The sequence below is a fragment of the Camelus bactrianus genome, chromosome 10 (genome assembly GCF_048773025.1).
Source record: "Camelus bactrianus isolate YW-2024 breed Bactrian camel chromosome 10, ASM4877302v1, whole genome shotgun sequence".
Classification (NCBI taxonomy): domain Eukaryota; kingdom Metazoa; phylum Chordata; class Mammalia; order Artiodactyla; family Camelidae; genus Camelus; species Camelus bactrianus.
The window spans coordinates 46,067,107-46,094,268 of NC_133548.1; the positions used below are offsets into that span (position 1 = coordinate 46,067,107).

The window sequence follows — 27,162 nt, forward strand, 5'->3', positions numbered from 1 at the left end:
TCATAAGCTCCCCTGGCATCTAAAGCCTCCTCAGTGCTCTGAGACAGCCTGAGAGGGACAGAAAAAGTGCTGTATGGGCCTTGTAAGTAAAATCTTTTTTTTTTTTTTCAGTGGAAAAGCTCAACTCCAGACAAGCTGAACCTTCTTACCCACAGAGAAGTTTCCTCACACTGTGCAGAATTAGATTAGATAATGGGATAGTGGGCTGATGCCAATGGTGGAATTTGTAAAATTATTTATTCTCTGGAAATCTGTAGAGAATGGGCATTTTTTTCTGCCTGGTGTGGGTTGGATATCTCATTGTTAGTCCAGTGACAATCAATTGTTAATATATTTATCATGGTTAGTAGTTTGGTGCTCAAGAAAATGGAGGAGGTTTTCAGGGGCTGAAAATCCCATTTCTAAGCCCAGTGATTCTTACTAAAAATGAAAAAAAAAAAACAAAAACAGTTTTCAACATCTGCATGCCAGATACTGAACTAAGCACAGTGCGTATTCTACCTCATAGAGAAGGAAACTGAATCAAACTAAGTTTACACTACTTTTAAGTTTCAGTGAAACAATTGTGAGAGCGTGAGCATTGGAATTAAAGAGAAATGGGTCTAGAAACCCAGTTACTGTATCCACTAGTTGTATGTGATCCTGAATGTTTCATAACTTCTCTGATGCTCCATTTCCTTATCAGAAAAGCGAATTTAGAGTGAATGTAATAATACTTGCCACCTGGTACTGTAGTAAGAATGAAAAGATAGAATGTTTATAAAGGTCTTAGCAAAGTAACATTCATAGAACAAATTCCAATAAATGGTAGCTATTATTATGAGTAATACTTCTTGTTATTATCACTGTACAAGGTCTCAAAACTAGTTAGTGTTTGAGCAAGGATCTGAACCCACATCAATCACACATACCAGAGCCATACCATTGACAATGGCTAGGACAATGTTGATAATGCCAAATGGTCTAATTCAGCAGTTAAAGACATAGCCACAAGTTACAGTTCATGGCAGTGCAATGAGAGAAGAGCATCACTGTGGTCTAAGTGGACCAGAAAATTAGTTGAGAGACTATAGCTTATGAGAAAATGAAGGTTGTACAGGAATTGGAGAGGATGGATTGAACAGATACATTGGTGATGGCTGCACAAAAGAGTAGCTTGGGGGAATTTTTGTGCTTCCCCTAATAATACCCATTAGTTCTCCTTTATTCTTGAGCAAAAGTATAATGAAATTTAACAAAAGTGTAATGAAATACAGCTACAAGGACCCACTACCAACCAGAATGCAATTACTTAGCCTTCATATATAGGTCTCCTGAAGGTTCTAGTTTCTGACATTTCAGTAGCAGAATCAATACAAAGTTAATGACTATGTGTGTGTAGGGGATGAAAGAGAGGGAGAGAAGTGTGTGAAGTGTGTGTACATGAGGGAGGCAATTCTAAGTAGATGATTTGCTACAAATTGATGTCATTTAACAACAAATGAAGCATGGAGGGGAGAGCCAGGTTTGGAATGGGAGGAATTCTGTTTGTTCCTATTGAGGTTGAGGTGTCTGAGAGTATATGAGTGGAGATGCCCCTCGGGGATAGTTTATTCACTTTTTATTCACTGGCACTAAGGAGAGAGCTTTGATTGGTTCTCCTAACTGCTACCAGTTATTTTTATGAATCATCAATTTGATTGCTTCACTCTAGTTCCATGATTCATTACTGCCTTCAAGTTTAAGCCTAGAAATCTTGCCACAGCTTCAAAGATTGCATTAACTTTTGAAATATAGAACTCAGGAGAAGCCATAATTAGATTTCAGGTTTGTGAATCATCTGGGTCTAAGTGCTATTTAAAGCCATGGGAATAACAAATATATCCCAAGGAGAATATATGGAGAGCAAGAAAGAAGAGAAACTTCTTGGAAGAAAAACAGACTCCCAAAGAACATCACAATTGAAAGACAAAGAACAAGAATATTATTCGATAAACAGGGGAGAAACCTACAGAATTACTGTCATTGAAGCTAATAAAGGAGAAAGTTTCAAAGAGGGAGGTGGTCAACACTGTAAAAATTTCTGATGAAGGAGAGGAAAACAAATCTGAAAATAAACTTTTGGACTTGGTGACATCAGCTGGAGAATGCTCTGACAGTTATTAGAGAAAGAATCCAGCTTGCTGCTGAAGGTGAAGAAATAATAAGCAAAAGCAGACTATCCCTCAAAGTACATTTTTTTCATTATAAAATATATGGCAGGAAATTGGGGGAGAAACAGCGTTTATGTCTTATTTCCCTCACTAGCTAAGCACAATGGCCAATTATGAAAGATATTCAATAAATCTTGGTTGAATTGGATGTGTTGAAAATATCTATGTAAAAGTGTAGGAAGCTTTCATTAACAAGATGGGGTAGAACTCAAGTACTGTAGATTTCAGAAAGAGAGTCAATGGTACTAAATAAGATACTAAAGAAGGAAAGGAATTTTGTTGGAGTTAAATTAGACAAGATGAAGAATGATTTATTTACTTACTCGTAAAATATTTGGAAATGCTTGACTTTTGATGTTCTAAAACTAAAATCTAAGTTCCTTATCCTTTCCGTGGAATTTCAAGATCTTCATGCCCTGGGCTCGCACACCCTGGCCTCTCTTGTTTCACCTCCACAGCACCCAGCTTCACATTTAAGGCTCCAGCACAATGATTTTCTGTGGTCATCTAACAGATTGAGTTGTTATTATTCCATTCAGCCTCTGCTCATGTCATTTCTACCTCAAAAATACCTCTTTCCTGCTTTCCATCCTTGTGAACTCATACTCACCCATCAAACTTTACACAGTTATAATTCACCTACTCTGTTAAGATTTCTTGGAACTAATTCCTCTCAACACACAGCCAAACACATTCATGTATATATGCACTCAGAATCTGTCACGCCACACTATTTCTGTCTTAACTATCATTTAGGAATGTTTCATCCTTGTGCACTCTACAACTAGCAGCATTTCTTGTCTCTGATTCCTCTGATACGTGTTGTGCCTAATACAGTTCCTGGCATGTAGTTAGGGTTTCAACATTGGTAATTTTTCATTTTTCATTTGCATAAGGGTCACCAGGCTCTTACTAAAGACAAGGTTTTCAGCCTTACAAAGGTGAGGTCCTGACCATCTCTCTGATTGTCTCAGGCTCCAGACCACTGTCATCTGACTTGCTTCATACCCTCCGTGCTGACACAATACACAGTGAGCTCCCAGTTGATGTTGAAATGAACAAAGTGTTTTCGATGAATGATCAAGAGCTTAGATGGTGTTATCGGCTATGAAAAGGAATAAAGTAAACCCTGTGTCTGAGCCCAGCATGGATGATGAAGGGGTGCAGGAAGGTATCCATGGTTGTAGACCAATGGAGAGGAAGGAATTTGAGGGAGCTCTCTTCTGCCAGCTCAGCATAGATCATTTCAACCTGTACTTTTCTTCCAATCACTCAGCAACAAAAGGAATTTTAAAAACTGACAAAAAGTATGACAATAAGCAATGAATAAATTGTTTGATGCAATAATGTAAGCAGAGCCATGAAGAAGTTAAGATGAAAGAGAAATTGTTCAGACAGCAGTTTTTTAAACTGCTCTCTTACATAGTTTCCCAGAACTCAGTGGCAAAAATTACAACTCAGTCATTACATATGATCATGAAAGTCATTGTGACAGGAAAAACTGACATATATGAAGGCCTTCTGCATTCCCATAACTTTTTATTCATCATTATACACTGGATATTGAAGTTATTTATAAACAGTACCATTCTTTCTCCCTTACTTGATTATAAACTCTTTAAGAGGGCTTTTGTTTGTGTTGTCTTAGCTTTTAGCACAGCACCATGCACAGAGTAGGTGCTTGCTAAATGTCTCTGAGAGTGTAAGGCAAGAGTCAAGGAAGACATATTACAAGTACATTCTAGCTCAACACTTTCACATATGCCATTTGAAAAGCCCTGAATTTTTCACCTCGACTTACCCAAAACGTAGCAATCTTTCAAGCACTGATTTCCTGGGAAAGGCTTCTTCTCCAAATACCCCAGACTTTTTGTACACAGAATTGAAAAGCTCCCTTTTTCGTAATTACCCTGCCTCCCAGTAATCCCCAGAAGCTGGTAACTTTAAGAACTGAGTCCCAGGTTCTGTGAATTAATAATAAATAAACAGGTCAAAGACTTGTGGAAAGTGAGCAGTGAATCCATTATTTTATATTAGCTTAAGTATCATTTACTTACTAGATTTTTAGTGTATCTTTCTGATCAACATTATTTTCAAAAGACTAAGTAGAGCTACTAAAAATGTTTTTCAGAAATCAATCTATTTATGAAATCACTAATAGAACTTATCAGCCTTTCACCTTATCAACCTTATCAACTTACCAAACTTTCACAATTAATTGGAAATGCATGCCAGTTGGGCAAGACTATATCTGCTTTGTTCCTATGTAATGTTGGTTGAATTCATGACACTCAATAAATAAGCATTGGAAGCAGTGTCAAAAAATGCTCCTTTTCTTATTAAATGTTCCCTTTCTGTTAGCTCTTCTTTCTATGTTGAGGTTTGATAATGCATTTCTGACAGTAATTTCATTGTTTCTCTGAGGATACTCTCATTACTCTAAACTGGAGATGCTGAAGTTATAGTTCACTTATTTGGTCAACTCAGTTCACTGATTTATTTTTTCTCTTATTTCCCATTAATTTGAATTAAAATTTTCCTAATTCTTTAAAAGTAAGAGACTTATTTAGGGAATTTTTGAGATGGCGCTTTGAATGAAGTCATGTGGTCTGGAAACAGTTAGGTTCCCCTGAGGAACAGTTACCTTAGCATTGAATACTTCTCACTGGTTGAGCCCTCTTCAGCTATAGCCCCAATCTCTGTTTTCCCCTGGATCCCCTCTTCCCACTCATACAGACCCATCTGCCTAGTCTACAATTCTCTGCTAAAGGAAAAAAGAAATATGCTGTTTGCAATAATGTTGTATATCCCCCTCCAAAGCAAAACAATAACATTCTGTTAGGTATGTCCTGAGAAGTATGTCTTAACAAAATGGAGAAACTGTGTTCTGGAGAAAAACTAGTCTCCAAGCGTACTGAAGAAAGAATACATTTGAACGTGACAGCACGTTATATAAAGTGGGGAGCAGAGACCTCTGTAGATGTCTCATTCTCCATCTCTCGCAACTGTAACCTCAGGTGCTGTACTGCCAGGTGACTTTAAAGATTAGATACTGTAGGCACCTGCACATGACTGCGCTGGTGCCTGAGCCATTTATTGTCACTTCATAAGTGTTGATTTGCATTATAAGTATCTCATTCTCAGTATTTTCTGGCTTCCCAAATTATCTGCAAATTTCTCTACTTTCTGTTTTCATGGCCAATGTACTATTGCCATCCCATAACCCCAGTCTATTTTTCTCTGATCCCAGCTATACAGAAAAACTAACCTGCTACCTCTTTATCACACTTTGAATACTCCAGAGAGGATGGAATATGATTGGCCAAATTTGAGTAAAGTGTCTTTTCTTAGTCCAGTTATCACTGGTTAAAGAAATAGGAAGAAAGATCACATAGTATAAACCTAGCTACCAGGAAAGGGCCTCAGGAAAGAAAAATTGTGGGCAGGAGCAAATGCAAAACTAAAAACATTTTTTGAGGATACCTACTACAGCAGTTGACATCTTACAATTATTTTATAAATTTAAATGAGCCACTCATATTCATATAGTATCTAGATACTCATCTTTCGTTAGTGTTTGGTTGAATAAAATTATTTGTAATTGGATTCATTTTTTGAATGTAGGTTTTCTTGATTGTTCCAAAATTTCATCTTTGAATTCCATACTTTTAATCCAGCATGTCAAACTTCCAGAATACCTCATCCTCATCCATTATTTTCCTGCTGACTGGTGTTCCTGGGCTGGAAGCCTTCCACACCTGGATCTCTGCTCCCTTCTGCTTTCTCTATGTAATCGCTCTCTCAGGAAACAGCCTGATTCTCTATGCCATTGTCACCCAGCCCAGCCTTCATGAACCTATGTATTATTTCCTCTCCATGCTGTCCACCACTGACCTTGGCTTGTCCGTATCCACTCTGGTCACCATGTTGGGGATATTCTGGTTCAATGCCGGGGAGATCAGCTTTAATGCCTGCTTGTCACAGATGTTCTTTATTAAACTCTTCACTGTCATGGAATCTTCAGTGCTGTTGGCCATGGCCTTTGATCGATTTGTGGCCATCTCTAATCCCCTCAGGTATGCCACCATTTTAACTGACTCCAGAATAACTCAAATTGGAGTGGCAATTGTCATCAGGGGGACACTAACACTGACACCAATGGTAGCACTTCTTACAAGACTGTCCTTCTGCCGCAGCCACGTACTCCACCACTCCTACTGCTTCCACCCCGATGTGATGAAGCTCTCGTGCACAGACACCAGGATCAACAATGCAGTCGGGTTGACAGCCATGATCTCTACCGTTGGTGTGGACTCAATCCTCATCCCTGTTTCTTATGTTTTGATTACTAAGATTGTCCTCAGCATCGCATCCCCAGAAGACAGGAAGAAGGGCTTCAGCACGTGCATCTCCCATATTGGGGCTGTTGCTGTTTTCTATATTCCATTGATCAGTCTGTCCTTTGTTCACAGATTTGGGAAACGAGTCCCAGCCTACGTACATACTATGATTGCTAACACTTACCTGCTGATCCCCCCTGTAATGAACCCCATCATCTACAGTGTGAAGACCAAACAGATACGCAAAGCTGTGATAAAAATTCTCCATTCCAAAGACACGTAGAGTCACAGAATTCTAGAGATGGTCTCTGTCAGGTCATATTATCTACCCATTGAAAAATAAATCTGGTGATTGCTGAAGCTAAGGATGCAAATATTTAAAATCAAAGCTGGAATATGTTTAGAAAATTAGCTTGACTGATCCCTGTATTTTACAGATGAAGAGACGAGAGACATAAGAATGGGAGGAATGAGCAGCCTAACTCTAAGTCTGGAGGTTGTCTTCCCAACCACTGTTTGTTCTGAGCTGTTGTTTATCCTGCCATTACCCTTTCTCTTCTTACTTCATCCACTTCACAGCAGTTAGAATGACACATTATGAAAATGTCATTCCTTTTTGAGAAATAGGTACTATTTTCTAACAGTAATAATAATTTTAGCTAACATTTATTATTTCCTTTGACTGGTCATAGTTCTGTTTTTTATATATAAACACATTTTATATTCAAAACAACTTCATAAGGTAGTTACTTGTATTACCAATGAGAATATTGAAGCACACAAGTGTTAAGTAACTTGCTTAATCAGCTAGTAGGTGACAGAGTTCACATCCATGCAAACTGACCCCAGGGTCCACCCACTCTTAAATTTAATGCTGTATTGCTGCATATAAACTATATATATTATCTATATACTGTATTTATATATAATATAAACATATATATGCACTGTAATGTATATTTATACATTAATTAATTTGTACTGGGAGACATAATTTGATCGAAGAAGCAAACAAAAACTAAAACTCTGTCCTCTAGAAATTTTCAACCAATTTATGGAGGAAAAGCTCAAAACAAAATCTTTAAACCTCACAAATATATTTCTACCTGATGGTCTTTCCCAACTAAGCATATTCTAGAATTTCTCTTCACCCTCCATAAACTTTCTTTGATTGATTGATTGATTGATTGAGGGAGGGAGGCAATTAGGTTTTCTTTGTTTGTTTTTGTTTTTTTAAACAGAGGTACGGGGGATCAAACTTGGGACCTCGTGCATGCTAAGCACGCACTCTACCATTGAGCTATACTCTCCTTGCTCCATCAGCTTTCTGCCCCAGCAGAAACTGAAAAATGACTAGAATTAGAAAAGAATTACGATTTGTGTTATTTGCTTAGAAGTTTTAAAAGCTCTGGCATATATTTCATGTAATGGCTTAATCCAGCAGCTTAATTATTTTTTCCAATCTGGGTATATCCAATAAATCTCAAAGTTTTAAAGACATATTTCAATGACACGTTGGTATCACTCAGTAAAGACAGGCTCTGTAGCTGGTTTCAGATCCATCAAGGAAGCAGAAGTAGTCGTTCATTTATACAGGGAATTTATTAAGTGACTACAGTACCAGTCACTTAATAATAAGGATGATGTCAAAATCCTCAACATATTCAACAGTAAAATTTTCAGTCTCAATTATTATCAGTCGTCAAAGACCTGATCTTTGTATGTTGTAATGTCCAGGACTTTGTTCTCAGACCTATTTTTTCCTTTGTTATATTCTCATTTTTGGTCATCTCATCCACTTTTGCTTTGCAGTACAGTCTAGTTCCCCCATCGTAGTTAGAGTATTTTTATACACAAGACAGATCGTGTCACTTCCTCTGTTCAGCATGTCCCAGTGGCCTCCTGTCTTACTGAGGGAAAATTCACAGTCATTATACTCTCTTATAAGGATGTATGTGTTCTGACTGCTCTCCATCATCGCGACTTCATCTCCTACTACTCTCCCCTTTATTCACTCTGCTACACCCACACTAGCCTCCAAAATATTTCCTTATGCTCACCCAGCAGGCTTCACCTTCAGACTTTGCACTCGCTGTTCTCCCTGCCTGGGACGTCTTTCTCCAGATGCCCACATGGCTTACTGCCTCACTTCATGCAGGCTCGCTCCATGTTTACGTGTCCTCTCATTAAAGGGCCCTTTACACTATAAAAACTAAAAACGACAGCAGCACCTCTCCACTAATTCCTGCCTGCATTCACTCTCTTCCTTACCCACCTTGTTTTAACTTTTAGCACTTACAACCCCTCCTCAACATATTACATACATACCTATTTATTTCTTTTCTAGTCTCCATTACAAGGAAAGGTCTTTGAGAATAAGGACTTTGTTTCATTTATGCTATCTTCCAGACCCTAAAACAAGGCTTGCCACATTGAAAAATAATAGAATCTCTGGATGGCCTGACTCTATTTATCTCTCAAGCCTCACTGCATCCCCTCTAAGCAGTGCTCCAGGCACGACAAATAACTGGCATTTCCTTAACTCTGATTGTTCTGCCTCATTCTCAAGCCTTTGTACAAGCTGTTGCCTCCACCTGTAGCACCCTCATGCTCTCCTTTCTGACTTAGAAATTACTTTCCTTAGAGACTTTTTAATGACTTCTCAAGTCTGTCTGGTGTCATTTCCAGGTGCCCCTGAAGCACCAATGTGTCTTCCTCATGACATCCCCTCCCAGACTCTACTGTAACCAGTCTCCCCACAACAGACTCTGCCCACTTCTCAAGACCAGGGAGCATGTCTTCTTCACCACTGAAAATGAGTGAAATTTCAGATGATGTGAACTTACAGACTGCATTTTTGTCTGTCTGTCTCTATACATGATATACGATGGGGTATGGAGAAAGGGAAGAGAAAAAGAGAAAGAGGGGCTCCAGCTAGAGAAGAAGGATGAAGTACTCAGAGTCCCAAACTTGGGAAAGAGAAGATAGAACTTCAGTCTTAAGCCAGACAGCCAAGACAATCACACTGCTGCTACAGATGGTCCTCCCCCACCTCACCCCCAACCACACTAACCTCCCTGTCCCTGTCCAACATTCCTAGAAACTAGCAAGCTTCCATTCCAAGGGAGTGTGTAATTTGGACACTTGGGGAAGGGGGGATTGCAAAGAAAATGTCATCTCTGACCCAAGTGGACAAGTTCACAACTAACTGGAGACTTTCCTAAAAGCCAGAGTAGTGGTAGACACATGGCCGCTGTCCCACTACTTGAATTCAGAGTCCAAGTGAAAATCCTCAGTGTCCTGTAAGACTTACATGATCCAGTTCCCCATTACCTCCCTGATTCTGTCTCCCCACCACTCTTGCCCTTGCTCTCTCCCCTGAGGCACAGTGGCCTCCTCGGTGTTCTAAATCACCTTGCACACCCCCTTCTCAGGAACTTTGTACTTCCTGTTCCTTCTTCCTGGAATGATCTTCGTCAGATATCTCCATGGAAATAAGTCTCACTGCCTCTGGCTTCTCCTCAGATGTCTTCAGTATGCTCAGCCTTCACTGACAACTTCATTTAAAATTTCAGCTACCCCCTTGATATTCATCTGTTTCCTTCATCCCTTTGTTCTTTCTCCTTAAGACTACCTAACATCTTATTTCACTTTTTATGTTAACTCCATTTACTGTCTGTCTTCCTTACCAGAACACTCCAAGAGGGTGGGGATTTGTGTGTGTGGTGTCTGTTTTTCTCATTACATTGTAGGCGCTTGATAAATATTTGTCGAATGTGAATGAATAGTCAGAATACTGGGTTCTCTGAGCAGTATTATCACTCATTAACTATGTGATCTAAGCACAGAGCCTCTGTGTCATGTGTTCTTTATCTGTAACACAGGTGCAATGAACAGTGGCTTCCCTACCTCAAGGTCTGTTGCATTAGCTGAAAGAAAATCTGGGAAAAGAAAAGTTGAGGAAGTGCATGAACTTATTTTGAACTATTTTGAGTACTCATCTGGGTGAAAAGGATGTGAACTCCTAGAGCCCGAGGATGTAACTATACTCACGTTGACTGTTGTGTCTAGCAAAGTGGCTAATGAGAAAAAACACTCATCACTGTGGCTAACAGGGCATTTGAGTTACTTGGAGGAGCGGACACAGACTGGTGACAATCCTACATGAGCAAGTGTGGGAGTGGCGGCAGAGGCAGCGGGCCGTTGGTGATTGCCTGCCCCCCACCCCAAGACTGAAATAGGGGAAGCCCATGGGAGTGACACACAAGTGGCCATGAAGATACTACACCCTATCTGCCAAGCCCCGGGGTCCTCAGTCCATATTACCACAGCCTGTCCCCATGGGCTTCATGGGCAGCGTTATAAATAGACCTGTGCCTAAAGGGGAGAGCCAGCTTCAGCTGCATCTCATCAGGACCGCACCGAACTCAAGTGAATGCACACTCACTGGGGCCCAGCAGCCCAAGGTCCCTGCCATCCTAAGGGACCTCGAAGACCTCACAAACTGCCTCCTGGCAGGATAGGGGGAAGCCCTTGCCACCCCTTCACGTCTTCATTGCCCGAGAAGAAATGTTCCAGAGCATTAACAAACATCCAGAAAGGCAAGTGAGAATAAATGCAGCAGCCACATCCAGACCCAAAGAGAAGCTGAACTGGCCGGGGCTCACTCTAGGCAGAGGGCCTGGCCACATGGGAGGGAAACATGAGGTCTTCTGGGATAGGTAAGTGGGAAGATGAGATGATGGCCCAAAGTCTTAGACTGCTACCAGCAAAGCAGAAAAGATGCCCTGGGGACAGAAGACTCAGGAAGGTATCTGACTCTAAGGCCAACACAGACCCTTATGTCTGCCAGTGCTGCTGCAGGAGCGTGGGCAAGAGGCCTTGAGGAAGGGGAAGTGTGTTAATTACTGTGCTCCCCCTGCTACCTTCTGTGCCCATAATTATCTGCCTCTGAAAAAGGCTTTTCATTCCCTGACAGCAGCTGAGGGCCAAATCTGGGATCTAATATCTATCAAGGAAAATAGCTGTAATATCTTTGCACATGTTCTGAGAATGGAGAACAAATAGTAGTCAGAGGCGTGAATTTTGTGACCTTTGAACCCTGGATCTCTTCTTCCTTGCTTATCCAAGATGAGGATAATCCAGTCAAAATGTCTAGTTCTCATTTTGTCATGTTATTAAGACTACTGGTCTCCAAACCCTCTCCTCTATGGCCAAATAGGAGAGCATGTCCCAGTTGCAGTAAGAACCCAGGTTAGGAGTGAAGAAGAATCCTAGGGGGATGAACAGGTTAGCCTGAACACCACTGCAGAGTTTATTCCCAGGATTCAAAACCTCTTCTAGAAGTCAAGCCCTTGGCTGTTTAGAGACAATTAACTCTAAATACCAGGGCACCTAGGGAGCCTATCAAGGAAAGAGCTTGTGGTGGCCAGAGCTGCAGGTCGGGTTTGGGTGAGGCAGAGCCACAGCCACACTGGGCTTCCAGAAAAAGAAATGTCTCCCCTAACATAAATGACTCGTTGGAGAGGTTCCAGGAAAAATAGAGCTCTAGGAGTAGCAGGACGCTAATCAAGCTCTCTCTGGGGCAATGGGAGTGGCCTTGGAGGCGGCCTTTAAGCGTGGAGGAACCCACCAACCAGGAGCAGAGAGAGGAGCCTGCACAGGGCCATGCCAGGCAGCTAGGGTCCTGCCAGTGCTTTCATCTGCAGGGAAGTCACTGGTGGGAGCTACTGCCTTGCATTCAATAGCCCTAGATGAGTTTCCTTTTTACCTCAAGAGATTGTCTCTTGGCCTTTCTTCCTTAGTTTTTGTTTTGTTTTTTAAATCATGGCTGTGTTTCTTTCCTCTCTCGCTGACCTTAGACCTGGGGACCTGAAATCCTGAAAATTTGCAAAAACAAAAACAAAACCCCTCCTGTCTCCTCTGTTTGGTACTCCTTTTATTCCCTTCTCTATCTGTTTAATTTCTACTCATGTTTCAAGACTATAAGGAAGGATCATCTTTTTGGGGGGATGTTTCCTCTGATTGTGCCTCTCCCCCTCCCATGCATTATATGCACATCTTTTGCTAACACTTATCCCAAGATTTTAATAATTTTGTTACTTGTCTATCTTTTACCCGAGTCGGCATCAGAAGGGCAAAAGATGTGTCTTTGACCACATCATCAGCATCTAGCAAATAGCCTTGTCTATGGTTGGTCCTATAAGTAAATGCTTACAGAACAAATGGGTGATAGAGAAGGGGAGGGGAGGGGAGAGAAGGGAGGAGGACACAGCCTATCCGGAAGAGGTTCCTAGTAAGGTATCACTTACCACCTATCTGAGAAAAAGGCCACCCACTATCTAGACAGTGAAGGTATGGGCCAGGACAAGGAGTCTGCGGAACTTGGGATGGATAGATTTGGGGAGAATCATTGTTCTCTCCAGGTTCCCTTTTATAAATGTAAGTGAACCTTGAGAGTAGTGGTGATAAATGAATTTTGGCTGTCATTTCCCCCTTTACCAGAAGGCTTCAGAGCTTATGAGAGAGCCCAAATGACTTGGAAGAGTGGGAGGAAAGAGTAGGGGAGGGAGAGCTAAGGTGCGTTCAGCAACCAGGGTCCAGGGCTGGACTCTCTGACTGTGCTTCATGTCCTAGCAGGCTAGCAGACTGCCAGTGTGACCTCACCCTCTCCAGTGCCCCCTTCTCGGTGCCAGCTATGAGTCCCTGCAACTTTACACATACCACCTTTGTGCTTATTGGTATCCCAGGACTAGAAGAAGCTCATTTCTGGATAGGCTTCCCCCTGCTTTCTATGTATGCCGTGGCAGTGTTTGGAAACTGCCTCGTGGTCTTCATCGTGAGGACAGAGCACAGCCTGCACGCTCCCATGTACCTCTTTCTCTGCATGCTGGCAGCCATTGACCTGGCCTTGTCCACATCCACCATGCCCAAGATCCTTGCCCTCTTCTGGTTTGATTCCCGGGAGATTACCTTTGATGCCTGCATGGCCCAGATGTTTTTTATTCATGCTCTCACAGCCACTGAGTCCACCATCCTGCTAGCCATGGCCTTTGACCGTTATGTAGCCATCTGCCATCCACTGCACCATGCTGCCGTGCTCAACAATATGGTGACAGCCCAGATCAGCATGGTGGCCATGGCCCGTGGATTCCTCTTCTTTATCCCTCTGCCTCTGCTCATCAAACGGCTAGCCTTCTGCCACTCCAGTGTGCTCTCACATTCCTACTGTGTGCACCAGGATGTAATGAAGTTGGCCTATGCAGACACACTGCCCAACGTGGTCTATGGTCTTACTGCCATTCTGCTGGTCATGGGTGTGGATGCTCTGTTTATCTCTTTGTCCTATTTTCTGATTATACAAACAGTTCTACAACTGCCATCCAAGTCAGAGCGGGCCAAAGCCTTTGGAACCTGTGTGTCACATGTTGTTGTGGTACTGGCCTTCTGTGTGCCTCTCATTGGCCTCTCAGTGGTGCACTGTTTAGGAAACAGCCTTGATCCCATTGTTCATGTTCTCATGGGTGATGTCTGTCTACTTCTGCCTCCTGTGATCAACCCCATCATTTATGGTGTCAAGACCAAACAGATCAGGACTCGGATGCTAGCTATGTTTAAGATCAGCTGTTACAAGAACTTTCAGGCTGTGGGAGGCAAGTGATCCTTACCACTCCTCTTACTCTTATCCTTAATGAATGGATATAATGACTTCCTAATGCTGGCTTAATCCCAGTTGCCCATAAGCACATCAGTGCTTTTCTCTGATTTTGCCTCCAAATACTTCTGCTTGGGGTGAAATTTTTGAGGCTGCCATAGTTCTTTTCCACAGGTCACAATGCTGTTGATATCTTTATTGTATAAAAATCTTAAATTAGAAAATCCACTATTGCCCAGTAAGTAGTAAAAGAACATGAAGAAGAGTAACAAGAAGTACAGTTGGCTTTGAAACAAGGGACAGACTGTTCTCTTTGACTAGTAATACAGGAAACCTGTATTACAACAATAATTAGGTAACATTCTGTCTATTAAATTAGCAGTTTTCATTAATAAAAAAATCACAATGAAAAAGGAGCTTGTGTTGAAACATATATCCTTGACAATCACAGCTGATGGTATAATTGGCAAAATACAGCAAGAACTTTTTATTTTGTTTTTTTTTTCTTTTTGGCAGGCTAGAGGGAGAGGTAATTAGGTTTATTTATTTAGTTCTAATGGAGGTACTGGGATTGAACCCACGACCTCATGCATGCTAAGCACGCACTCTACCACTGAGCTACACCCTCCCCACTAGCAAGAACTTTTTTAAAGTTACATACTCTAATGCTGTAATCTCATTTTTGAAAATTTATTCTAACAAAATATCCCTAAATGCAGAAAAGTTTTTCATAAAATATATCAGTTATACCATTATTTAGAGTAGTTCTATATTAGAAATCCTAAGGTGTGATCTATAAAAGTAAAGAATAGTAAGCTCAAGTATGGTCCATTCATTTAATGGAATATTATGTGAAATGATCTATATTAAACAAATATTATGTGGCTTTTAAAGACTCTGCTATAAAATGAAATATACATATAATGTTAAGAAAAACAAGAACACGTGATTGAAACTAACTTGAAAAACAACCTATGCCTTAAAGGAAATGTGCTCAAATTGCTAGTGACTTAGTTCTGTTTCTTCCTTCTAATTTTTGTTATTATTATGGAGGTCTTGTTTGGTTAAGATGTACAACTTTTAAAATGGAAAAAATGAAACTGATAATTTACATAAGCCAGGGCTTGTCACAGACCTCACTGTTGTTTTCCTCTTTGTTATCTGGGAATTTAAGCCCTAAATAATAATGCTATTGAATATATTTTGAGTGCTTGCAATGTCCCAGGACTATAAGTGCTTTATAGGTTTTGCCTGATCTTTACAACAACTTTACCGGGTAGGTACAATTTCTGCCCCACACACCAGTGAGAGAAACGAGGTTTACATTAGTGAGAAAACTAAGTCACAGAGTTTGTGGTGCTGTGCCATGATTTGAAATTAAATTTCATAACCAAATACAGTTATTTAATGTCCATGATCTATTGTTTCCTGTTTAACATCTGGCACTTATTTCCACAGTCTGTGCAAATTTTGTTTTCTCTCTTCTGTCTGCCTTACGAGATGAATGACTGTATTCGTGTTGAGAGTAACAAATCCAAGTTATTCTTCATGTTGCACAGCCACCTTGCGTGTTCTACAGGTTGCTGCTTTCCAGATGAAGGGAGAATATTTTTGTCTATTTATTACTTACATCCGCTCCATCGTGTTTCCATTTAGTGTATTCTGTATCTGTCAGACATTTCCAATGTCTGAGTTTTAACTTAGGTATGACATATTATGAATCTTATTCTAAATTTTACCAAGTGTTACACCTATTGCTTTCACGTTTATAGAGTCCCATAAACTCAGATTTGGAGATGTGAGAGGGTTCCTTGGTCTTCTTTCCCACCAGTGAGAGAATTTGAATGAATCTTTTCTCAAGATGGGCTGTTCCCATTGTATTGTTAAGCAGGTCTGATAAGAAGCTTAAATCTGACCTCAATCACTGAGCAAATGTTGGGTGGGAGACTAGGGTGGATAAACCATGGGGGAGACTCCCACCTGCGGGCTCTTTCTTAGGAGAGGGGTCCTCAGACTTTTAACCTCTCTCCTGGAAAAGGGCCCTCCTAGCATAGGTATCTGTGAGCATCCCATTGTGACTCCCTGCTCAGAGGCAGTAAAACAGCCTTCAAAGTCATGAGGCTGATCAACGCAGATGGACCAGGGCTGGGAGAAAGAGCCGTGGGTGGTAGCGGTGACTGTCCTAAAGGAAAGTAGGGGTGCTCGTGCTCCCTGCAGGCACTGGGCCTCCTCACCCCAAATAATGAGGTCAGGAGCCTCGTTTTATGAGACTGATCCCCTCTGTGTCTTGCCACAACTTCCATCCTCTTTTATCTTCCTGTGCATTATTCTACCTCAAGTCACACCCTCCCGCCTCCTTCCATACACCTAAGAACATGGCTAGATTACCAATTTTATAAAGTGCGTATCTCTTGTGCCTAAATCCCTCACTGTACCTCACTGCAGTCCAACTTAGTCATGTTCTATCTGTCTCCCCTACTCCTCCTTCTGCCCTAAAATTTTCATTTTTTAAAAGTAGTCCAAAGACTGATATGCAAATATTCATTAGCAGCACTATTCACAGTAGCCAAAAAGGTGGAAACAACCCAAGTGTTTATCAACAGATGAAAGGAGAAACAAAATGTAGTAAATACATACAATGGAATATAATTCAGCCATTAAAATAATAAAATTCTGACACATTTGACAGCATGGATGAACCTTTAGAACATGATGCTAAGTGAAATAAGCCAGACCCAAAAGGACATATGTTGTATGATTCCACTTATATACAGTACTTAAAACAGGCGCATTCATTGAGACAGAAAGTAGAATAGAGGTTACCAGGAGCTGAGGGGAAGGGAAATGAGGAGGTATTGTTTAATGGGTGCAGAGTCTCAGTTTGGAATGATGAGAAAGTTCTAGAAATGGATAGTGGTGATGGTTGAACAACAATGTGAGTAGACTTAATTGCACTGAAATATACACCTAAAAAAATTGTTAGAATGGTAAATTTTATGTTATGTATGTTTTACCATAATAAGTAATCACCAAAGAAAGAATAAAATAACTCATCATCAGTTTTATAAACAAGAACATGTTGAAATGATTGCATTTTAGGTACACTGGGTTAAAGAAAACATATTATTAAGGTTTTTTAAAAATATCTCAAAGAAGAAGGTATTTAATCCTCAGTGTTGAGAGGAGGGCAGAGCCTTGGGATGGGGTTTAGTTCAGAACTCCTGTTCTGCCACTTAGTGGGAAACCTTGTCTAAACTATATCACCTTTTTGAATGTACTCTGTAAAACATGGTGATTAAATTAGATAAACCCTAACTCCATCTTCTTCTAAATCTTATATACTCTGAATATTAAGAAGCCAGGAACAATTCCAAAGGGGCTCCAAGGCAAAAACTCTCCAGGGACTCCTTGGGAACTGCTTTTTGATCCACTTGAGAAAATCAACCCCCTTTCCTGAGGCCACACCTGCTGTTTACTGAAACATGGCATTTATCAACTCAACCTCCTAACCCCTGCTTCTGCCAGTTATAGCTCTTTCCAAAAATTCAACCTGCTCTCAAAGATTGGGGATTTTCCACTGAGGAGGTATTCACGGGCTCTCTGAAAGGAAGGCCAGTCCAACAGAAAGAGCAAACCATTTCTGTGACCCATCAAGTTAGCTCACTCTCTGAGGCTCGTTTTCCTCACGGGTTTATTAGGGGCAATGATAGTGTCTACCCTCAGTGCTTTTGTGAGGATTGTGGGCAATAACCCATGTGCAATGCTTAGCACAGTGTTTAACACATAGTATGAACTCAGTAAATACTCATTATCATCATGGAGGGGGTGAATAATAATCCCTGCCTCACCGGTATATTGAGGGGACAGAAATGTGGGTTTCTGCCTTTGGCAAGCAAACCATACAGATCTTTTTTAAACACTCAGCTAGTCACACTAGCCTGGGAGCTGGAATTTAAGAACTGGGCTTTTCTCTCTCTCTCTCTTTCTCTCTCTCTCTCTCTCTCTCTCTCTCTCTCTCTCTCTCTCTCTCTCTCTCTCTCTCTCGTCTTTAACACCAGTAACAGGACTAAGATTGGGAGATGGGAAAAAGGAAGGGAGTGTGGTGGGTGGAGAAGGTGGGATTTAAATGAGATTCTGACCAGATTGAAATGACTTCCTTTAGGAAGAAGACAAACACAAAAGCCGTAGTTTTCAAAGTTGTCACATTCTAGAAGGTGGCAAACTAAACGGGGTTTATGGCCATTGCTTATTCCGTGTTCACGCAGATGAAGATCCTGGGAGAGTGTTTGCCTTCTGGTTCCCAGTGATCTGGAAGGGCTCCCAGGAAGAAGGCCTCTGGGTGCTTGAGTTGCTGAGTCAGCTCACAGAGGTGGTCCCAGGCAGCCCCAGCCGTGAGAGGCCTCTGGGTCTCAGGCAAGTGCTCACTGTAGTGAGAGTATCTTTCCCAGTGAAAAAGGATCTCCAGGGACTGAGAGCCATAAAAGCGCTGCCCTGTTCCCAGCCGTGTTTATGTTGGCCTGGACAGTGGATGGCACCAGTTTGGGTAGCCATTCCCCCGAGAGCCAAAGAGCCTGACGTTGCCCTTTAAGCAGGACAGCCCCCACCCCCCTAATAATTACATTTAGCCCCCATCTCTGAGTAGCACTTCATTTACTTAAGACTGGAATGACAAGAAATAAGGACAGAGCACAAGTTTGTTTGTTTAGAGGGGGATAGAGATTTCCCCAGGCTTTTTTTTTTTTTTTTATTGGAAAGAGAGATGTACTCTCAATATTTATTACCAGGGATTACCAGCATCACATATCTGAGATTCTTTCCAGTGATGATCACCACCAATTCTCCCAGCTGGTGCCAGAATTTATGCCCAATGTGTATTTTTTAATACGTTAACTAATTAGTTACTGAGAATTGAGCTGGCAGGTTGGATAAAGAGCTTGAGAAGAATGGGGACAATTTAAAAATTGAAAGGAAAAGAATTTTGGAGTGCTGCTAAAGTCTCAGCTCAGGTTAATAACCGTGAATTTGTTTTGATACAAGATGTCTAAGTTGACTAATTTTTCTCAAGTTTACTTATCACCTTCAGAGGAGAAAGGTAGACAGGCTGGACCCATTTCGGCTGGGAGAGTGCAGCTAGAATCGAGGAGGAGAAAAGCCAAATGTGTTCACAGAAAGCAGTTCCAGGTGAATGACTGTAGTCCAGACTGATTTAGGAATAAGCTAAGGCCAGAGCTCTGGAGTAAAACTCTCAAGAAAGCGAGAAAGAAGGGACATGGACCTTGTACGTGGTAAGAAATTGAGCAAGAAATAGAGAAGAATTCAAGCCCAGTTCTGAGTGGCTCTGTAGTTCGTATTCTTTCCACTCAGTTCCCTCCCTTTTGAATCTGTTGGATGCTGCAGGTCAGCCCCAGGACTGGGGTGCGGGCAGCATCCGTGTCAGCCCCAGTCTGCAGCTGCAAGCCCTAGAGTCCTGGAGTCTGCCCAGCACGAGGGCTGAGCGTTTAGAACAGGGTCTGTGGGCCTTTCGGAAGTCTGCCTTCTCCCCACTTCCTCTAGGAAGCCTTCCCTGACTCCCTTTGGCTGGGTTAGGCCAGCACTACTAGGCTCCCAACACACCACTCCATACCCCTACCCTCTACAAAACCCAGGTGCTCATCCTGCAGGATTCCTCCTGGGGCCTGGCGCAGAGGAGGCTGACTTCAGGAAAATTGTCTTGGAAGGATTTCAAATGCAGATGTACTGGTGAAGTTGATAGTCTTTGAAGAGAATTTAAACTTGGTGGGATATTGTAGATTCTGTGATTCCATCTTCTTTACCCCTTATTGTTTAGCTCCTCCAGCCACTTCCTGATTCCAAAAACTAGCCCCAACTTGTTTAAACTCCCTACCCCCCAGGGACCTGTGTGGAGTGACTCCTCTGTGGCTCAAGCCTGGCCTTCCCTAGAGATGGGCACGAGATGGGCACTGCCCCAAACCATCCCTTTGCAGTGGGATAAAACTCAATCCCTCTGCTGCAGAGACATCGGGGCCCTTGCAGGATATGGAGTGGCAGAGCAGCCGGTGACAACAGCCGGGGTGAGTAACCTGGGCCCTCAGCACACCCTCTTCTCCACTTCCCAGGTGGATGGCTGCCAGCACCTCCACCTCAGATGGAGATATCAGTGGGAAAGATCTAGAAATAAAGCAGAAGAAAGAGAAATAACCAGTTTTGGACAATAGGAGACAGCAGTGCTATTCTTTGCTTGAAGAAGAGAGTCTCAAAGAGAGACCCTTCCTGGGGTCCGGGAGTTGACAGCTCAAAGAACTGCAATCTTAGACCACATTTCCAGGGAGAGATGTCCCTCATAGTCTTTCAAGAGAGGGAAGACATGAGAGGATGTCAAGTTCACTCTGTACCTGGCATTCACTTTCTTTTTTATTATCAACTATTTTTATACTCTAATATCAAAGAAGTTTAATTTGGTTCATAATTTATTTAATTTCTTTATTTAAAAAATTATACAGAATTTCCCTCTTTCCTGAATAATTCCTTATCTCAAAGAGTATTTTTGCCTGTCTTTAACTTGTTTTATCCCTTTTAATTTTTACAAAATATGCTGCACAAGATCTGTGTTTGAACATCTCTGTTTGTTATTCACCTTTGCGTAGAATGAGTTGCATCAAGTTTTGATATTTTCTCAGAAGTAGTGTCTGAGAGAGAAGGGATGGAAGGTGCCAGCTGACACTGTCAGCAACTTTTCTTCACTGGATTTACTTTAAAAATCTTCTAACAAAATATGGACAGTCCTCCACTTGAGAGGCACAATGCTAATCACCCTCCCTGAGAGAAAAAGGGAAGGCAAGGCAAGGAGAGGGAAGATCATGCCTACCTTCAGAGGGAGCCGATTATGTTCGCTAGAAATAACGCAACTGCAGCCCCCAGGGTTCAGAGCAAAGCTCTTTTAAGCACACAGACCTATTTTTGGAGGGTTTTAAGTCTCTGCTAAAATATATTTAGGTGGCTGTTTCCCTTACGTTTTTTTGACCTGTCTTGAAAGTGGCTTTTGTTTGCTTACTTACATGTTTTTGTTTCAATAATGAGATTTAAGGGGCAATCCAAAAAATAATAACAAGCCCGTGCTGTCAACCCTTCAGGCTTCTGCAGTATGTTTGCAGTTTACTTCCATGAGGCCATTGCTTCTTCTTTAAAATAGAGTGTTTTTATTAGATTCTTTATTTTCATCTCATATTTTTAAAGAAAGCTTTCTTCAGTAGGTGAAGAGATCAGTGTTTCACACTATGAAATGATACTTTCATAGTCAATAGGTTTAAGTTATACTTATCCCCTAGTTTCTTTTTAGATGGAGTACATTTTTCGATCTCCTTCTCATTTCATATTTGCTACTGTGCGTGAATCCATGTCATCTAATATCACAGCTGTTTTTCCAATGTTTTTGTCTTGTATTATTCTTCTGCCCAGATTGAAGAGGTCACATCTATCTGCAGACCTCATCCGTATCCCGAGGATGCTCCCTTCCCAGTCCTTCATCAACATCTCCCTCTTCCGGCCCCCTGATTTCCTGATAATTGGCATCCCAGGGCTGGAAGCCATTCATGGCTGGATCTCCATCCCCTTCTCCTCCATGTACACTGCGGCCCTCACTGGAAACGGCCTGATCCTCTTGGCTGTGAGGAGGACCCCCAGCCTGCACCAGCCCATGTACTACTTCCTGTCCATGCTGGCCCTCACCGATGTGGGTCTCACCTTGTCCACCATGCCCACCACCCTGACTGTGCTCTGGTTTGACCATCGGCTCATTGGCTTCAATGCCTGCCTGGTCCAGATGTTCTTCCTCCACTTCTTCTCTGTGGTGGAGTCCTCAGTGCTCCTGGCCATGTCCTTTGACCGCTTCGTGGCCATCTCCAACCCCCTGCGCTATGCAGCTGTCCTCACAAATAGTGTCATCATTAGGATTGGACTGGCCATTGTAGCTCGAGCCACTGTGTCCCTCTTCCCATTGCCCTTCTTACTGAAGCGATTAAGCTTTTGCCCCGGCAAGATCCTCCTGTCCCACTCATTCTGTTTCCATGCAGATGTCATGAAACGGGCCTGTGCTGACATTACTGTCAATATCATTTATGGGCTGTATGTAGTTCTGTCCACGATGGGTATAGACTCGTTGCTTATTGTCCTGTCCTACACCCTTATTCTTCACACAGTGATGGCTCTGGCCTCTCCCAGGGAGCGCACCAGGGCCCTCAACACTTGTGTTTCTCATATTTTAGCTGTTCTGGTTTTCTTCATCCCTGTCATCAGTGTGTCCATGATCCACCGCTTTGGGAGGCACCTGCCCCCCATTGTACATACCCTGGTTGCCTATGTGTATCTGGTGGTGCCCCCTGTGCTCAACCCCATCATCTACAGTGTCAAATCCAAGCCCATCAGGGAGGCCATGCTCAGGGTGCTGAGGGACAAGAGGCAAGACTGATGCAACCAAGAAGGAAAACGAAGCCAAACTATCATATCTTATATCCAAAAGGCCCTTATTCAGAGCCCTGACCCGGACAGGTTATCAACAGAATGAGAAGCAATTGCCCATGCTCAGACTCAGACTTGTGGGTGAAAAACAGTCCTGATTCTTTCCTGCAATCATTAACCTCAACTTGTTTTTTAGTGTTTAGTGGTGCAAGAATCTGTGCTCATTAAAAGAAATATTAAAATGAACCATACATGTAGTCTCTTCCCTCCATGGAAGACTAGAAGCTTCTAAATGCACCATTACAACAAAGTGTAATAAGGCTGTGAGAGGTTCACACAAAGTGCTACAGGAACCCAGAAGAGAGTTTGCTGCTTTGCCAAGAGAAAATGAGAAAGGAGTAAGATAAGAAGGAGGCTGAAAGGTAAGTGGGGATTTGTCAGGCAGAAAAGGTAGGCAAGGGGAGAGCATATATAATAAAACATGAAAAAACTGAGGTTTGGGATTATCCGGTGAGCTTGTGGGAAGGTGATGTGGCTCCGCATAATCTGTGTGCGTGTCAGAGGGAGAATGACGGGAGATGAGCAGGAATGACGGACAGTGGTGAGACGTGTTGGGGCCTTTCAGATCTGATTGAAACATTTGGCCTTCATTCTTTGTTTAAAAGTCAGCCGTGGAAAGGCTACTGCACTGTGAAAGGTTGCACAGGCTTAGCTGTGCAGTACGAATTAGGAAGGTGAATGTGGAGGAGTTAAAAGAGTGCAAGGAAGGCATTTAGGAGATTGGAACATAATGGAGCTTTCACAGTGTCACATGAGAAGCAGACACAGGAAGTGGGACTGCTTAACCTGCATGAACAACCCTAGGGACTGAGGAGAGAGTGAGGGAGATACACACAACTAAACCTCAATGTCTGTATATTCCACTGGATGGTTGCTCACCTCCATCCCTGCCACCCTGGCCACTCAGATCAAGGGCCCTTTATGCAGACACTGGGTGAGTGAGGACAGAAGTTTGCTGAGCACTAGGTGTGTCCTCCAGTCGTCCTCTTTACTTGGTTGTTCAGGGCTCCCTTTAGGGTTGAGGCTCTCTCGTGAGCATTAATGTGAGACATACAGAGTTTCACACTGTAGTTACATTCTCATACAGCCATTCACATGTCCTCCGTAGACTTTTTTGTTTTCAATCTTCCAATATTTTTTTCTTCCACGCCTTATCACTGTTCTTCAGGACCACCTCCGAATGAAGCTGTAGTGAGGCAGCATTGTTTGTTTTACTTCAACCAATGTATTAAAACACCCCAACCAGGTCACTTGCTCCTCTATCAGCTAGATGTAGGGAGAGTCCCATGAGACCCCACGTGCAAGCTGAGGAAAAGGCATTGATGCAAAAGCAGTAGGTGGCAGGAAGTGCAGGCCACCTGTTTACGTTAACTCACTGGTGCCTGCTAATCTTGTACCAATGTAACTGATGGTTGCTGTCTGTACTCACCCTGATGACATGGGTGGGCCTGACAGTAGCCATTAAATTAGGTAATGGACCTGGTGATCGTTATACTAAGTGAAGTAAGCCAGAAAGAGAAAGAAAAATACCATATGATATCACTCATATGTGGAATCTTTAAAAAAAAAAAAAAGACACAAATGAACATATTTACAAAACAGAAACAGACTCACAGAAATAGGAAACAAACTTATGGTTACTAGAGGGGAAAGGAGGTGGGAAGGGATAAATCAGGAACTTAAGATTTGCAGATACTGACTACTATATATAAGATAGATAAACAACAAGTTTCTGCTGTACAGCACAGGGAACTCTATTCAATATCTGGTAGTAAACTGTAAAGAAAAGAATGTGAAATGGAATACATGTGTGTGTGTGTGTGTGACTGGAACATGATGTGGTACGCCATAAATTAGCGCAACATTGTAAATGGACCATCGATAAATAAAAAGAAGAAAAATACTTAATTTCAGTCACAGTCACGTGATGTCCCATGATCAGAGGGTTAATCCCTACTAGGGTCCAGTAACATTCCAGCACCTGCTTTTTGAACAGAGAAAACTCTGCTGGAGACAGCATGGCCTTGCTCCGGAATCTTAGGAGTCTGTGCTGCAACTATCCTATTGGGGCTTTATGGAGACTTCACAGATATTTATTTCTCACAGATACAACTGGCCTCATGGTTTGGCCAACTTAAATGACCAAAGTGACTTAGATTCTTGCATCACAGACGACCTTCTGCAAAGCCGTCTGTCACTCTATGCCCTCTCAAAACCGACAGCCTGCTGTGCACTTGATAAATGGATCAAAGAATTATTCCCAACAGTAAATGTTTTATCTCTAAAATCCAAGGGAAATTAAAAGGTGCTATGCCTCTTTGCTAACCGTAGGAAGTACAAGGTGCAATATTCAGCCCTTTACCTTAGAGGGGATATGCTAACAGGACACAGAGCCCTAGACCTGTAAGAACTTCACTGACGTGTCAGGCTGGTTAGTATTTGAGGACTTTATCCTCGCCCTCTGGTGTGCTTATGTCTTACCTGGGCATTCAGAGGACTTAACCACTTCCTGGTCTCCAAAACCTTGGTCAGTAATTTCAATATCCATGTCCAAACACCATGTTCCTTCAGTTCTTGAGAGCTCTTTTGAAAAGCACCTTTCCTTCTGTGACATAGACATTACTTCTCTTCTCACGACCTACTGAATGTTCGATCTACTTATTAGTCCCAAGTAGTCTCACCCCAGTGTTGGCTAACTCTGCCTCTTCCCAGCAAATAGAAAGATGCTCTTTTGAAAAATGAGGGGAACGGTATAGATGGGCCACTGAAGCATTGAAACCTGTTGAGAGCACATCTTAGAGAGGGCTGGGCTAGAAAGCCAGAGTCTCCACATTCCAGAGAGTTACAATTGCTCACATCTCTAATCTCTGAGTTTTCCTTTCTCTTCAGAGCTCCCTTCAGTCTCTTCCATCTTCCTTACCCTGCCATCGCATGTCACCATCCCAGGGATGAAGCTCAGCAGAGAGTAATTGTCTGTGACCCAAATGCTTTGGGTGCTGTCCCCAGACACTGGTGCATTTCCCTACAGCAGCATAAAAGGGGTGTATCTTGGTTTCAGGGTCTTCCCAGGCTTCTGTAGGATATTGTACAACCAAACAGCCTGGGGAAGAGCCAGAGTAAGTAGCAGGGCTCAGACTCAGGTCTTTCTCTGTGTCCAGAGTCCTGGGGGGCACCTCTGTCACCTCCTCCTTTCCTCCTCCAAAATAAGAGTCAAAGAGAAAGAAATGACAGAAGGCAGAGGTAGCAGAGAAACATGGAGATGAGAGTGTTGAGTATCCCCACGGGTGGTTTCATGTCTTGCATCAGGGAGAGATCAAGGAGAATCTCTTCCTGTGGCTCATGGATTAGCTCAGAGGAGGGCACAGAATCTCATAATCTGTTTCTAGGAATGATGCCTAAATTGTGATCCAAAGTGGTAATGGTTAAGGGTACCTAAATCTCTTCTGGGCTTCCATTCTAGAAAAACAGAAATGTTCATGCTTGGCAACACGCGAGCATAGTCCACAGACGTCTCCAGTGAATTTTTCATTCACTCATTCATTCACCAAAACAACTGAATTCCTAAGATGTACCTACCATACATTGTGCTGAGGGGAGCCTTATCAAAATAAATCAGAATTACTGTTCTTGGCAAACTCAAGCTAGTTGAGAGAGAAATTTGAAATTACCATGTAAATGATTGAATGGGGTTTCTAAGACACATGAGTGGACAAACAGAGGAAAGAAAAAAAATATTTGGGCATGGGGAGGGTTGTTCAGCAAAAACAAAAGGTTAGGAGCAAGAAAACCTTAGGGGAAGGAGATTCAGAGGGGGGAAAAAAACAGAAAAAAGTGAAGAGGTGGGAAAGTAAAAATAAGTCTATTTCAGGAACACTAGGTTTTGCAATCATAGAATGCCAGGATTAGAAAGATAGATAATCTAGTCCAGTTCCATGATTTTACAGATGAGGAAATTGAGGACCAAAAGGAGAAACTGACAATGTTTAGTATGCATGGCACCAGGTACAATCTGTGACAAACAGTGCAGTTTATTTGAAAGAACAAGGTACTTTGTACCAAACAGAACCAAGTTTAGATCATTCTGTGCTGTCTCCTTGCTAGACATTTGACTTTTCTAATCCTCAGGATCTTCATTGATATACATGGAGAAAGTTACATCTATCTTACAATATTGTTTCAGAGCTGAGGGAATTCACTGATCATCAAAACTTGACTAATCTCTAATATGTACCTTATATAACAAGCATAACGCAATAATACAGTGGCATAGCTGGATCCAGAAACCTCTTCTCTAATCCTCTACGTTAAAGTAAGTTGAAGTGCATTGTATCTGCCTCATGAGGTATGTTAGCGCTCCTCCAGCAATTACAAACCATGGAGAGAGAACCAGGGGTCTCTGCCCTTGCAGTTGTCCCAGAGATTCTAGTGCTAGAGCCTTGAAGGGATGTGCACCCAAGTGACG

General features: G+C 42.1%; 3 protein-coding genes across 3 annotated transcripts; all 3 read left to right on the plus strand.

Annotated features, from left to right (window-relative positions):
• Window positions 1-5,870: 5,870 nt before the first annotated feature.
• LOC105067223 (olfactory receptor OR51C1-like) lies at window positions 5,871-6,815 on the plus strand. Its single transcript, XM_010952699.2, has one exon. It carries the CDS (start codon window positions 5,871-5,873, stop codon window positions 6,813-6,815), a length of 945 nt encoding a protein of 314 aa, XP_010951001.2.
• Window positions 6,816-13,229: 6,414 nt separating this feature from the next.
• On the plus strand, window positions 13,230-14,240 carry LOC105067207 (olfactory receptor 51E2). Its single transcript, XM_010952682.3, has one exon. The coding sequence runs from the start codon at window positions 13,230-13,232 to the stop codon at window positions 14,190-14,192; it is 963 nt and encodes a 320-aa protein (XP_010950984.1). The 3' UTR covers window positions 14,193-14,240.
• Window positions 14,241-21,672: 7,432 nt separating this feature from the next.
• LOC105067222 (olfactory receptor 51I2-like) lies at window positions 21,673-22,748 on the plus strand. Its single transcript, XM_010952698.3, has one exon. It carries the CDS (start codon window positions 21,688-21,690, stop codon window positions 22,648-22,650), a length of 963 nt encoding a protein of 320 aa, XP_010951000.1. The 5' UTR covers window positions 21,673-21,687; the 3' UTR covers window positions 22,651-22,748.
• The last annotated feature ends 4,414 nt before the right edge of the window (window positions 22,749-27,162 follow it).

Bases quoted from the DNA above. Each gene is read 5' to 3' on its own strand.
- LOC105067222 (XM_010952698.3), top strand. From the start codon at position 21,688: ATGCTCCCTTCCCAGTCCTTCATCAACATCTCCCTCTTCCGGCCCCCT.
- LOC105067223 (XM_010952699.2), top strand. From the start codon at position 5,871: ATGTCAAACTTCCAGAATACCTCATCCTCATCCATTATTTTCCTGCTG.
- LOC105067207 (XM_010952682.3), top strand. From the start codon at position 13,230: ATGAGTCCCTGCAACTTTACACATACCACCTTTGTGCTTATTGGTATC.